General features: G+C 45.1%; 1 protein-coding gene across 5 annotated transcripts in view; it reads right to left on the reverse strand.

Annotated features, from left to right (window-relative positions):
- LOC112222046 (ceramide synthase 5) overlaps nucleotides 1–15,851 on the reverse strand; it is a 44,349-nt gene that overhangs the window by 22,556 nt on the left and 5,942 nt on the right. For all 5 annotated transcript variants that reach the window (XR_006084543.1, XR_006084542.1, XR_006084544.1 and 2 more), the window contains exons 2-6: nucleotides 12,646–12,754; nucleotides 3,752–3,882; nucleotides 2,697–2,754; nucleotides 2,555–2,605; nucleotides 258–350 (exon numbers count right to left, since the gene is read on the reverse strand). Coding sequence is in view for 1 of the 5 variants with exons in the window: in XM_042329892.1 (XP_042185826.1) it covers nucleotides 258–350; nucleotides 2,555–2,605; nucleotides 2,697–2,754; nucleotides 3,752–3,882; nucleotides 12,646–12,754 (442 nt within the window). In the remaining 4 variants the exon portion in view is untranslated. The remainder of the gene's footprint in view (nucleotides 1–257; nucleotides 351–2,554; nucleotides 2,606–2,696; nucleotides 2,755–3,751; nucleotides 3,883–12,645; nucleotides 12,755–15,851) is intronic.

Consider the following 15,851-nt stretch of genomic DNA (forward strand, 5'->3'; position numbering starts at 1 on the left):
CTGTGCGGGAACCATGGAAACAAACAGCATTTCTGAGCAGAACCCATGTGACCTTTCATAATGAGCCATGCTATACTGCTCTAAACCAGTGGAGTCAAGGACATTCCTATACTTGACTCTGTAAATCACAACAGAAAGAAATATCTTAGTTAGTTAGTAACTTATCTATATCGTCCCCCCCCCCTATATAAGGAGCAGCACTGTGTGTGTGTGTTCCCATCAGACAGACAGCATCTGTTGCCTGTCTTGCGTCTCACCTTGCGTTTGATGTCAGTAAACTGAGAGAACATGAGAGACCAGTAGAAGCCCAGCTCAGTCACGTAGTAGTGGTACAGGCCTGGAGTCAGGACCTGTTAGATACCAACAGAGACCAAGACAGACAGGGTTTATGTTAATAGGGTTTTACAGGCCTGGGGTCAGGACCTGTTAGATACCAAGACAGACAGGGTTTATGTTAATAGGATTTTACAGGCCTGGGGTCAGGACTTGCAGGGGTCAGAAAGGGTTTATCTTAATAAGGATACAGACATTACTGAATGTGTAACATACTAATATTTTTTGTTTAACAAGGAAAGTCAGTTAAGAACAAATTCTTATCTTCAATGACGGTCTAAGAAACAGTGGGTTAACTGCGTTGTTCAGGGGGCAGAACAACAGATTTTGTACCTTGTCAGCTCGGGGTATTCGATCTTGCAACCTTTCGGGTGACTGGCCCAACACTCTATCCACTAGGCTACCCTGCCGCCTCTACACTCTAACCACTAGGCTACCCTGCCGCCTCTACACTCTAACCACTAGGCTACCTGCCGCCTCTACACTCTATCCACTAGGCTACCTGCCGCCTCTACACTCTAACCACTAGGCTACCTGCCGCCTCTACACTCTAACCACTAGGCTACCCTGCCGCCACTACACTCTAACCACTAGGCTACCTGCCGCCTCTCTACACTCTATCCACTAGGCTACCTGCCGCCTCTACACTCTAACCACTAGGCTACCTGCCGCCTCTACACTCTAACCACTAGGCTACCTGCCCCCTCTACACTCTAACCACTAGGCTACCTGCCCCCTCTACACTCTAACCACTAGGCTACCTGCCGCCTCTACACTCTAACCACTAGTCTACCTGCCGCCTCTCTACCACTCTAACCACTCTAGGCTACCTGCCGCCTCTACACTCTAACCACTAGGCTACCTGCCGCCTCTACACTCTAACCACTAGGCTACCTGCCGCCCTACACTCTAACCACTAGGCTACCTGCCGCCTCTACACTCTAACCACTAGGCTACCTGCCGCCCCTACACACTAACCACTAGGCTACCTGCCGCCTCTACACTCTAACCACTAGGCTACCTGCCGCCTCTACACTCTAACCACTAGGCTACCCTGCCGCCTCTACACTCTAACCACTAGGCTACCTGCCTCTACACTCTAACCACTAGGCTACCCTGCCGCCTCTACACTCTAACCACTAGGCTACCTGCCTCTACACTCTAACCACTAGGCTACCTGCCGCCTCTACACTCTAACCACTAGGCTACCCTGCCGCCTCTACACTACCACTCTAACCACTCTAGGCTACCTGCCTCTACCACTAGGCTACCTGCCGCCTCTACACTCTAACCACTAGGCTACCCTGCCGCCTCTACACTCTAACCACTAGGCTACCTGCCTCTACACTAACCACTAGGCTACCCTGCCGCCTCTACACTCTAACCACTAGGCTACCTGCCGCCCCTACACTCTAACCACTAGGCTACCTGCCGCCTCTACACTCTAACCACTAGGCTACCCTGCCGCCTCTACACTCTAACCACTAGGCTACCTGCCGCCCTACACTCTAACCACTAGGCTACCTGCCTCTACACTCTAACCACTAGGCTACCCTGCCGCCTCTACACTCTAACCACTAGGCTACCTGCCTCTACACTCTAACCACTAGGCTACCCTGCCGCCCTGCCGCCTCTACACTCTAACCACTAGGCTACCCTGCCGCCTCTACACTCTAACCACTAGGCTACCCTGGCCCTGCCTCTACACTCTAACCACTAGGCTACCCTGCCGCCTCTACACTCTAACCACTAGGCTACCTGCCGCCTCTAACCACTCTAACCACTAGGCTACCCTGCCGCCTCTACACTCTAACCACTAGGCTACCCTGCCGCCTCTACACTCTAACCACTAGGCTACCCTGCCGCCTCTACACTCTAACCACTAGGCTACCCTGCCGCCTCTACACTCTAACCACTAGGCTACCCTGCCTCTACCTCTAACCACTATGCTACCTGCCTCTACACTCTAACCACTAGGCTACCCTGCACTAGGCTACCCTGCCGCCTCTACACTCTAACCACTAGGCTACCTGCCACCTCTACACTCTAACCACTAGGCTACCCTGCCGCCTCTACACTCTAACCACTAGGCTACCCTGCCGCCTCTACACTCTAACCACTAGGCCCTTAGCGGTATTTCTTGCCAGAAAAAAAGAAAAAAAAAGTACTCTTTGTAATTCCAAAATACATCCAACCAAATAAAGAGGCTGGTTAACGTCACCTGGTAGGGGTAGTTGTACCAGCAGTGGTGTGTATCCCACATCCATGGGCACTGTAAACAAAGACCAACAACAATCAGTCTCAATTCAGCGCTAGGCAATCATGTGAATACACACACACACACAGGCACCAGAATATCTCACCTTCCACAGAAAGCAGATCCCATAGGTAAACATGAACAGATAAAATATAAGCCTCCACCTGAAAATAGATGACAGAGGTGTGGTCAGACACCTGGGGAAAAGTGTCTGGCAAAATAATGGGTGTGTCAGTCTCTCACCTTCGATGCACTATTATAGACCCTGATCAACCATGTAGACTGTGATGTAACCAAGCTAGGACTAATGACAGGAGCACAAATCAGAGCATATCACACTACACACACACACACACACACACACACACACACACAAACAAACCAATGTGTGCACAATCTCACAGAGGTCAAGGGCATGTTCTGTCCTGGGTTTAATAACCTACATGTTCTGTACTGGGTTTGATAACCTACATGTTCTGTCCTGGGTTTAATAACCTACATGTTCTGTCCTGGGTTTGATAACCTACATGTTCTGTCCTGGGTTTGATAACCTACATGTTCTGTACTGGGTTTGATAACCTACATGTTCTGTCCTGGGTTTGATAACCTACATGTTCTGTACTGGGTTTGATAACCTACATGTTCTGTACTGGGTTTGATAACCTACATGTTCTGTCCTGGGTTTGATAACCTACATGTTCTGTCCTGGGTTTGATAACCTACATGTTCTGTCCTGGGTTTAATAACCTACATGTTCTGTACTGGGTTTGATAACCTACATGTTCTGTACTGGGTTTGATAACCTACATGTTCTGTCCTGGGTTTAATAACCTACATGTTCTGTACTGGGTTTGATAACCTACATGTTCTGTACTGGGTTTGATAACCTACATGTTCTGTCCTGGGTTTAATAACCTACATGTTCTGTCCTGGGTTTAATAACCTACATGTTCTGTACTGGGTTTAATAACCTACATGTTCTGTCCTGGGTTTAATAACCTACATGTTCTGTTCTGGGTTTGATAACCTACATGTTCTGTCCTGGGTTTAATAACCTACATGTTCTGTCCTGGGTTTGATAACCTACATGTTCTGTCCTGGGTTTAATAACCTACATGTTCTGGGTTTGATAACCTACATGTTCTGGGTTTGATAACCTACATGCTCTCACAGAACTTGGTGAGTACGCTGGGTTTGTCCTGGTTGCGTCTGTGTCTGAACCATCTCTGGATCTTCCTCACATCCCAGTCCAGCTGCTTAGATAACCCATCCAGGCGTCGCGAGTCTGGGCACTACGGGAGACAGAGAGGGAGGTATTAGGGAGAGAGAGACAGGGAGAGAGGGGTATTAGAGAGAGAGAGGGTAAGTGAGGTATTAGAGAGAGGAAGCTATTAGGGGGAGAGAGAGAGATATTAGAGAGAGAGACAGAGAGAGAGAGAGAGAGAGAGGTATTTGAGAGAGAGGTATTAGAGAGAGAGAGAGAGAGAGAGACAGAGACAGAGAGAGAGAGAGACAGAGAGAGAGAGAGAGGGGGGGGTAAGTGAGGTATTAGAGAGAGAGTGTAAGTGAGGTATTAGAGAGAGGGAGCTATTAGGGGAGAGAGAGAGAGAGAGAGAGGGAGAGAGAGAGAGGGAGGTATTAGAGAGAGGGGTACTAGAGAGGGAGAGAAGTCAGAAATTAAAGAGTATGAGGAAGAAACTATGAATGAATTAATAAATGAGGGAAATATAGGGAAATTTGCTTTGCAACATACAGGCAGTCCTGGCTTACAGTACCAAACATCACCTCAGATGACAGGCAGTCCTGGCCCGCTCATACATACATTACTATAAATCACCTCAGATGACAGGCAGTCCTGGCTTACAGTACCAAACATCACCTCAGATGACAGGCAGTCCTGGCTTACAGTACCAAACATCACCTCAGATGACAGGCAGTCCTGGCTTACAGTACCAAACATCACCTCAGATGACAGGCAGTCCTGGCTTACAGTACCAAACATCACCTCAGATGACAGGCAGTCCTGGCTTACAGTACCAAACATCACCTCAGATGACAGGCAGTCCTGGCTTACAGTACCAAACATCACCTCAGATGACAGGCAGTCCTGGCTTACAGTACCAAACATCACCTCAGATGACAGGCAGTCCTGGCTTACAGTGACCAAACATCACCACCTCAGATGACAGGCAGTCCTGGCTTACAGTACCAAACATCACCTCAGATGACAGGCAGTCCTGGCTTACAGTACCAAACATCACCTCAGATGACAGGCAGTCCTGGCTTACAGTACCAAACATCACCTCAGATGACAGGCAGTCCTGGCTTACAGTACCAAACATCACCTCAGATGACAGGCAGTCCTGGCTTACAGTACCAAACATCACCTCAGATGACAGGCAGTCCTGGCTTACAGTACCAAACATCACCTCAGATGACAGGCAGTCCTGGCTTACAGTACCAAACATCACCTCAGATGACAGGCAGTCCTGGCTTACAGTACCAAACATCACCTCAGATGACAGGCAGTCCTGGCTTACAGTACCAAACATCACCTCAGATGACAGGCAGTCCTGGCTTACAGTACCAAACATCACCTCAGATGACAGGCAGTCCTGGCTTACAGTACCAAACATCACCTCAGATGACAGGCAGTCCTGGCTTACAGTACCAAACATCACCTCAGATGACAGGCAGTCCTGGCTTACAGTACCAAACATCACCTCAGATGACAGGCAGTCCTGGCTTACAGTACCAAACATCACCTCAGATGACAGGCAGTCCTGGCTTACAGTACCAAACATCACCTCAGATGACAGGCAGTCCTGGCTTACAGTACCAAACATCACCTCAGATGACAGGCAGTCCTGGCTTACAGTACCAAACATCACCTCAGATGACAGGCAGTCCTGGCTTACAGTACCAAACATCACCTCAGATGACAGGCAGTCCTGGCTTACAGTACCAAACATCACCTCAGATGACAGGCAGTCCTGGCTTACAGTACCAAACATCACCTCAGATGACAGGCAGTCCTGGCTTACAGTACTCATACATACATTACTATAAATCACCTCAGATGACAGGCAGTCCTGGCCCGCTCATACATACATTACTATACATCACCTCAGATGACAGGCAGTCCTGGCCCGCTCATACATACATTACTATACATCACCTCAGATGACAGGCAGTCCTGGCCCGCTACATACATTACTAAACATCACCTCAGATGACAGGCAGTCCTGGCCCGCTCATACATACATTACTATACATCACCTCAGATGACAGGCAGTCCTGGCCCAGTACATACATTACTATACATCACCTCAGATGACAGGCAGTCCTGGCCCGCTTACATACATTAAACATCACCTCAGATGACAGGCAGTCCTGGCCCGCTCATACATACATTACATACATCACCTCAGATGACAGGCAGTCCTGGCCCGCTCAAACATCACATACATTACATCACATCACCTCAGATGACAGGCAGTCCTGGCCCGCTCATACATACATTACTATACATCACCTCAGATGACAGGCAGTCCTGGCCCGCTCATACATACAGTAATACATCACCTCAGATGACAGGCAGTCCTGGCCCGCTCATACATACATTACTATACATCACCTCAGATGACAGGCAGTCCTACATACAGTACTATACATCACCTCAGATGACAGGCAGTCCTGGCCCGCTCATACAGTACTATACATCAACATCACCTCAGATGACAGGCAGTCCTGGCCCGCTCATACATACATTACTATACATCACCTCAGATGACAGGCAGTCCTGGCCCGCTCAACATCAGTACTATACATCACCTCAGATGACAGGCAGTCCTGGCCCGCTCATACATACATTACTATACATCACAAGACATCACCTCAGATGACAGGCAGTCCTGGCCCGCTCATACATACAGTACTAACATCACCTCAGATGACAGGCAGTCCTGGCCCGCTCATACATACAGTACTATACATCACCTCAGATGACAGGCAGTCCTGGCCCGCTCATACATACATTACTATACATCACCTCAGATGACAGGCAGTCCTGGCCCGCTCATACATACAGTACTGACATCACCTCAGATGACAGGCAGTCCTGGCCCGCTCATACATACATTACTATCACATCACCTCAGATGACAGGCAGTCCTGGCCCGCTCATACATACAGTACTATACATCACCTCAGATGACAGGCAGTCCTGGCCCGCTCATACATACATTACTATACATCACCTCAGATGACAGGCAGTCCTGGCCCGCTCATACATACATTACTATACATCACCTCAGATGACAGGCAGTCCTGGCCCGCTCATACATACAGTACTATACATCACCTCAGATGACAGGCAGTCCTGGCCCGCTCATACATACAGTACTATACATCACCTCAGATGACAGGCAGTCCTGGCCCGCTCATACATACATTACTATACATCACCTCAGATGACAGGCAGTCCTGGCCCGCTCATACATACATTACTATACATCACCTCAGATGACAGGCAGTCCTGGCCCGCTCATACATACATTACTATACATCACCTCAGATGACAGGCAGTCCTGGCCCGCTCATACATACATTACTATACATCACCTCAGATGACAGGCAGTCCTGGCCCGCTCATACATACATTACTATACATCACCTCAGATGACAGGCAGTCCTGGCCCGCTCATACATACAGTACTATACATCACCTCAGATGACAGGCAGTCCTGGCCCGCTCATACATACATTACTATACATCACCTCAGATGACAGGCAGTCCTGGCCCGCTCATACATACATTACTATACATCACCTCAGATGACAGGCAGTCCTGGCCCGCTCATACATACATTACTATACATCACCTCAGATGACAGGCAGTCCTGGCCCGCTCATACATACATTACTATACATCACCTCAGATGACAGGCAGTCCTGGCCCGCTCATACATACAGTACTATACATCACCTCAGATGACAGGCAGTCCTGGCCCGCTCATACATACATTACTATACATCACCTCAGATGACAGGCAGTCCTGGCCCGCTCATACATACAGTACTATACATCACCTCAGATGACAGGCAGTCCTGGCCCGCTCATACATACATTACTATACATCACCTCAGATGACCTATTTGATGACATCACGAGTGAGAGTAGGAGGAAGGAACGGATGAAGAATGTCAGGTGGTTGAGTATTGTGTAAAACAGAACAAGTGCGTGGGAATGGGCCATTAGGAGAAAGCTGACAGTAAGTCGAAATGTTTTCTAAGGGAGAGACTGATTGATTGACTGTATACTGTCCTTCAAGACAAAATTATTTTTCACAGCTCACAAGTAAGAACCAAGAGAGGGCACATCGAGGGTCGAAGAATTCTGGTAATTTTCCCCCAAATTCCCAAGTTTTACAACAATGACATAACTCCCACCTGGGAAAGTTACAGAGAGAGAAATGAAAGTATGATGGGAAGAAAGAAGAAACAAATGAACCATTCATATTATTATTATATTATTAGTATTGCGTAAGACCGGTGTGAGGACTGAGGAGGAAAGCAGACAGACAGAAATGGCTTCTTTCTGGGAGCTAGCTTACTGCCATTGATATTTTCCTGGCAGCTAATGTGTGTGTGTGTGTGTGTGTGTGTGTGCGCGTGCAACAAACTAGTTTATTATTTGGGTGTGTGTGGCAGCGAGCTAGCGTTGCGTACCTTTGATGGATGCAAACACTGTAAACACCTTCCTTAACTTCCCACGGGACACACTACGTTCATTTCAACGTGGATAATTGGGTAATATTTGCGTGAGACTAGGGCTGTTACGGTGACCGTATTACCGCCACTCCTAGGGTTGCTACGGTGACCGTATTACCTTCACTCCTAGGGTTGCTATGGTGACCGTATTACCTTCACTCCTAGGGTTGCTATGGTGACCGTATTACCGCCACACGCCAGCGGTGTCGAGTCATGAAGACAGTTAAATTCCACGTGACCGTTTTAGTCACGGTAATTAGGCTTCTCCAAGCTCTGATGCTGCTGATGGTCATTAGTAGTCTACCAAACTTCCTAACTGCCTGGTACTCAGCACTCTATTCTCCCTCTAATCACTCTGACATCAATGCTAATGTGATCGAAAATCTAATCAATCACTTCATGAGATCCCATGAGCTCATGTTGCTCAACATTTCTATTGGCTAGGCAATCATACAAGAAAACAGAGTGATGGCCTCTATTAAAAAGAGGAGGATCCCATCAGCTTTCTATAGGCTAGGCCTGCTATATTTATTCATCAACTTTTCTAATATTAAGCACATTGCTAATCTTTCCTACTTGGCTGTCATGAAAATGAACCAGGGGAAAAGTGTCCTCCATTCGCTATTTAAGTGTATCGGTGACATGTATTTTTTTCCCCTGACCCTGTTTCGATACAGGTGCAAAACAAATGTCCCACTTATATTATTTAGTATATGTAAAGAGAAGATTAAATCAAGAATAGTCTGATGGCTGACACTATTAGCCTATCAATGATATATTATCACTTGTGAATGAGGCCCAGTGTAAGAAACAATGCTTATTTTGTTGCTTTTTTCTAATTATAGTCACACACCTCACGTAGGCTAGCCAATAAGCCTCAATATATATATATATAAGGTTTGTAAGGTTTGATAAGGTTTGTATCATAACTAAAGTGGCTAAATAACTTATTCAAATGAAGCACATTAATCCACTTTACAAGGGGTGTGTAGAGCCTAACTGGTATTAACAAGGGGTGTAGAGCCTAACTGGTATATATAAGGGGTGTAGAGCCTAACTAGTATATATAAGGGGTGTAGAGCCTAACTGGTATATATAAGGGGTGTAGAGCCTAACTAGTATAAACAAGGGGTGTAGAGCCTAACTGGTATTTACAAGGGGTGTAGAGCCTAACTAGTATTAACAAGGGGTGTAGAGCCTAACTGGTATTAACAAGGGGTGTAGAGCCTAACTGGTATTAACAAGGGGTGTAGAGCCTAACTAGTATATATAAGGGGTGTAGAGCCTAACTAGTATAAACAAGGGGTGTAGAGCCTAACTAGTATAAACAAGGGGTGTAGAGCCTAACTGGTATATATAAGGGGTGTAGAGCCTAACTGGTATATATAAGGGGTGTAGAGCCTAACTAGTATATATAAGCAGCATGTGAGTTTCATGTTTGGGGAAGATCATTTTGACCATAAAATGCACCTTTATAATAAAAACATGACATGTATAATTGTATTTGCTGTCTCTTTTGATAATGGTGTTTTCCACTAATGGAACATTCATGCTTATAACCTACTGCTGTGTTCGCATTGCTGCGCTTATAATGTGAAGAAATAGCCTAATAGTTCATCAACATTTTAAGCTAAACGTTCTGGTCTGTTGCATCAACCATATTGCATAAAAAAAAAAAATTGATGTTAGTGTTTGTATTCATCTGGGATCTATCGCATGTCCCAGATATTTATTTCTCACACAGATTAGAATTGGTCAACTTTGTACTATGGGGGATAGTAGATTGACATCGGCTAATGCTTTTGCTCCTTCGTTAAGCCTTATTGGCTGGCGATAAGGAAACGTTCTTCCAACATCTTTAATATGCACTTTGGATTTGGATGTGTCTGTCTTCACATGTATGTAGCCTGTGAGAAAGACCCGGTCACGTGACAGAGAGCCGTGTGACTGAGAGATGCTTCGGATTGCACAGCGAGACTCGAGAGAAGGGCACAACGCAGGACTACGGGCCACAAAGGGGATGGATTCTTTTCAGGGTGCATTTACGGTGCATTGCGGTGCATTACGGTGCATTGCGGTGCATTACGGTGCATTACGGCTACAAAGGGGATGGATTCTTTTCAGGGTGCATTACGGTGCATTGCGGTGCATTACGGTGCATTATGGTGCATTACGGACACAAAGGGGATGGATTCTTTTCAGGGTGCATTGCGGTGCATTACGGTGCATTACGGACACAAAGGCGATGGATTCTTTTCAGGGTGCATTACGGTGCATTGCGGTGCATTACGGAAACAAAGGGGATGGATTCTTTTCAGGGTGCATTACGGTGCATTACGGACACAAAGGGGATTCCGTCGCCGCCGTGAAATTAGAGGCATTATCAAATTGTGAATGAGAGACTGATGAAGTGTGTACAGCCTGGGCGCATAAAGTATGGTCGCATTTAATTTGCTCTGTTAAACCTACCCTTTGGAATGACTTCGATAACAACAGTGAATCTATTTTGTTTTGATATTTCTCAACAATCATTCTCATGACAGCACATTGGTAGTCAGTGAGCTAAGCTGGGCTGGCTTAAAACCCTGGATGGGAGACTAAAGGGGAGCTGTAGACAGATCAACTCTCCAGTAGGAGGTGCTGTAGGTAGATCAACTCTCCAGTAGGAGGTGCTGTAGATAGATCAACTCTCCAGTAGGAGGTGCTGTAGACGGAGCAACTCTCCAGTAGGAGGTGCTGTAGACGGATCAACTCTCCAGTAGGAGGTGCTGTAGACGGATCAACTCTCCAGTAGGAGGTGCTGTAGACGGATCAACTCTCCAGTAGGAGGTGCTGTAGATAGATCAACTCTCCAATAGGAGGTGCTGTAGACAGATCAACTCTCCAGTAGGAGGTGCTGTAGACAGATCAACTCTCCAGTAGGAGGTGCTGTAGACAGATCAACTCTCCAGTAGGAGGTGCTGTGCTGTAGACAGATCAACTCTCCAGTAGGAGGTGCTGTAGACAGATCAACTCTCCAGTAGGAGGTGCTGTAGATCAACTCTCCAGTAGGAGGTGCTGTAGACGGATCAACTCTCCAGTAGGAGGTGCTGTAGACGGATCAACTCTCCAGTAGGAGGTGCTGTAGACAGATCAACTCTCCAGTAGGAGGTGCTGTAGACAGATCAACTCTCCAGTAGGAGGTGCTGTAGATAGATCAACTCTCCAGTAGGAGGTGCTGTAGACAGATCAACTCTCCAGTAGGAGGTGCTGTAGACAGATCAACTCTCCAGTAGGAGGTGCTGTAGATGGATCAACTCTCCAGTAGGAGGTGCTGTAGATGGAGCAACTCTCCAGTAGGAGGTGCTGTAGGTAGATCAACTCTCCAGTAGGAGGTGCTGTCGATAGATCAACTCTCCAGTAGGAGGTGCTGTAGATGGATCAACTCTCCAGTAGGAGGTGCTGTAGACGGATCAACTCTCCAGTAGTAGGTGCTGTAGATAGATCAACTCTCCAGTAGGAGGTGCTGTAGATAGATCAACTCTCCAGTAGGAGGTGCTGTAGACAGATCAACTCTCCAGTAGGAGGTGCTGTAGACAGATCAACTCTCCAGTAGGAGGTGCTGTAGATGGATCAACTCTCCAGTAGGAGGTGCTGTAGACAGATCTCCAGTAGGAGGTGCTGTGCTGTACTCTCCAGTAGGAGGTGCTGTAGACAGATCAACTCTCCAGTAGGAGGTGCTGTAGACAGATCAACTCTCCAGTAGGAGGTGCTGTAGACAGATCAACTCTCCAGTAGGAGGTGCTGTAGATGGAGCAACTCTCCAGTAGGAGGTGCTGTAGGTAGATCAACTCTCCAGTAGGAGGTGCTGTCAACTCTCCAGTAGGAGGTGCTGGATGGATCAACTCTCCAGTAGGAGGTGCTGTACGGATCAGAGTAGGTGCTGTAACTCTCCAGTAGGAGGTGCTGTAGATAGATCAGTAGGAGGTGCTGTAGACAGATCAACTCTCCAGTAGGAGGTGCTGTAGACAGATCAACTCTCCAGTAGGAGGTGCTGTAGACAGATCAACTCAGCTGCCCAGCCTAGTGCTTTTTTTCTGATAGTGTATATAACATTTGACATCTGACGTTGTTTTAAAGTTAAATTCTTCAACATATTTTACACAAGGTTTGGTTACCATAGTAACTTATTCCTGTGGCTGACATTCCACCTCACAACAACAGTTGACGTTGATGACATTTTTTTCAAATAAAATAAAATAAAGTTGAAACAACATTGATTCTGCGTGTGTGTGTGTGTGTACCTTTGTGATGGATGTGAACACCTTCTCCAGGACAGGGTTGGGTGTGGCTCGCCAGTGGACTGAGGCAGCGTGGATATGCAAGAGGAAGGCACATGGACTGGCTATGAACCTGAAGGAAAACCAGCAGTAGAAGCCCTATCAGTGAAACCCTATCAGAAAACACACAGCCTGTCTGTACCTTATTGGTTTTTAGTATATAAACGATGCACATCATCATCACTTACAGATGGACTCATAAGTCTGGATGAAGATCAGTGAAGGAAGCCTTATAAGTTCAGTATCATTTTGTATTCTTCACAATTTAGTGCACACTGCCTACATTCTCATCGGTGTACTTATATTCACACAATGGCTGACATGACTTGTTTTTATTATGTATATCTGTCATTTCAATATTTGTCCAACACCGGCCAAAAGACAGAGGGAAGAGATGAAATATACTGTAACTCATAAACCATTTTTTAAAAAAGAGCAGGACTGTCAAAACATTTTATGTGTCAGGACAAGAGACCAGGAAGAGAGTAGAGATGAAATATCACGTCATATACATAACTAGTTTGGCAACAGCATCAGTGAGTCCTGCATACAATAGAGTACAGACAAGTGGACTGTCCAAGTGAAGTGTGTTTTCAATTGCACTCAATATGTTAGTGTTCCTTCAGTGTCCTTTAGATCATAGAGTATAGACCTAGAGATCATAGCGAGTATAGACCTAGATATCATAGCGAGTATAGACCTAGATATCACAGAGAGTATAGACCTAGAGATCATAGAGAGTATAGACCTAGAGATCATAGAGAGTATAGACCTAGAGATAATAGAGAGTATAGACCTAGAGATCATAGAGAGTATAGACCTAGAGATCATAGAGAGTATAGACCTAGAGATCACAGAGAGTATAGACCTAGAGATCATAGAGAGTATAGACCTAGAGATAATAGAGAGTATAGACCTAGAGATCATAGAGAGTATAGACCTAGAGATCATAGAGAGTATAGACCTAGAGATAATAGAGAGTATAGACCTAGAGATCATAGAGAGTATAGACCTAGAGATCATAGCGAGTATAGACCTAGAGATAATAGAGAGTATAGACCCAGAGATCATAGCGAGTATAGACCTAGAGATAATAGAGAGTATAGACCTAGAGATCATAGAGAGTATAGACCTAGATATCATGGCATAGAGAACATAGAGCGAAGCGACATACTCAGTAATGGTGAAATGTGTTTTCAATAGCACTCCATCTGCTTGTGTTGCTTGTCCTATGTCACTATAGCCTGGAACTGTTTACAGTTGAAAATCATACCAATAGTAAAAAAACAAAAAACAAAAGACAACACACTAGTCTAACAGATTCAAACCCCTTTGACCCAGCCATTCCAACATTGGTTAGCCTACCGTGTGGATAAGTCAGTAGTCTACATTAAAGGTTAGCCACACTGTGGGTAAGCCAGAAAACACACAACAGAGGTTAACTGTGGTAAGCCAGAAGTCTAGAGTAGAGCAAGCAGTGTGGTATTGTAGGGTGGTAGCCTGGTTACAGATATGTAAATGTACAATGACCAGGAAGTTGGCTACACTGCATATAGATCTGGGATCAGGTTAAAGGAAGGGAACTGCGGTGGAATCTGACACTACACGCCCGGTTTGGCAGTCATTCAGCCAGCCAGAGTAGTGTGGTTGATTAGAATTTGAGAGAACTAAAAAAAAACTGCCCTTATTAATCTGATCTTGTTTCTGAAACGACTCCGACCAGTTTGTGGGGGGGGGGAATCCCTTTTCCCCCTCCCCCCTCTTCCTTCTGTCATTCCAGTTCACAAGCTATGAAAAATATGACTATCGTCCAAACGCACTGCATTAGGGTGAACAACTGAGTCAGAGGGGAAAACACACTTCGGTTTCACCTTGTGTTAAACATGAGTCCATAAAAGGAAGGTATGATGCTGTATCTACCATGTCGATCAGGAGTCACTAGGCCCTATTTCAGTGGGATGAAACACTGAAACACAACAGATAGAAATGTAATGAAAAGAGCTGACGCGATTCGCTATGCTAACCTGACACACATCCCCTGATCACATCTGTTCTACACTATACATTGTTTATCTCAACATTCTGTAACGAGGAACCAACATGAACAGACACCAGAGCTTTCCTGTTTTATCAAATGTCAATTATTTAAACTAGGTTATTATCAGTATTTATACTATAGGGTAAACTAGTTTATTATCAGTATTTATACTATAGGGTAAACTAGGTTATTATCAGTGTTTATACCATAGGGTAAACTAGGTTATTATCAGTGTTTATACCATAGGGTAAACTAGGTTATTATCAGTATTTATACTATAGGGTAAACTAGTTTATTATCAGTATTTATACTATAGGGTAAACTAGGTTATTATCAGTGTTTATACTATAGGGTAAACTAGTTTATTATCAGTATTTATAAACTAGTTTATTATCAGTATTTATACTATAGGGTAAACTAGTTTATTATCAGTGTTTATACTATAGGGTAAACTAGTTTATTATCAGTATTTATACTATAGGGTAAACTAGTTTATTATCAGTGTTTATACTATAGGGTAAACTAGTTTATTATCAGTATTTATACTATAGGGTAAACTAGTTTATTATCAGTGTTTATACTATAGGGTAAACTAGTTTATTATCAGTGTTTACATCAGTGTAAACTAGTTTATTATCAGTATTTACACTACAGGGTAAACTAGTTTATTATCAGTGTTTATACCATAGAGTAAACTAGTTGAATTGTCAGTGTTTATGCGATAGGCCAGGCTATAAGTTCAAATCTCAGTTTGCTTTACTGTCTAGTGTTTAGTTTACGCCAATAATTTGGACACAACAGTTTAATGTATAATCCTTATGTATAATGTGCATTGAAGCCTCAGGGAGCATTAAATGTGATACCTAGATGATTCTCGACCTGTTCAGTATGTTGATATGTGCTCTGACTGACAGAGTCTTCACCAGAGTGGGAGTTGTCTCCTCCTTTAGATGTCTTATCTAGCTCAGTGAATTAAGGCCTACAGCTTCACCAGAGTGGGAGTTGTCTCCTCCTTTAGATGTCTTATCTAGCTCAGTGAATTAAGGCCTACAGCTTCACCAGAGTGGGAGTTGTCTCCTCCTTTAGATGTCTTATCTAGCTCAGTGAATTAAGGCCTACAGCTTCACCAGAG

Source organism: Oncorhynchus tshawytscha, linkage group LG02 (assembly GCF_018296145.1).
Source record: "Oncorhynchus tshawytscha isolate Ot180627B linkage group LG02, Otsh_v2.0, whole genome shotgun sequence".
Taxonomy (NCBI): domain Eukaryota; kingdom Metazoa; phylum Chordata; class Actinopteri; order Salmoniformes; family Salmonidae; genus Oncorhynchus; species Oncorhynchus tshawytscha.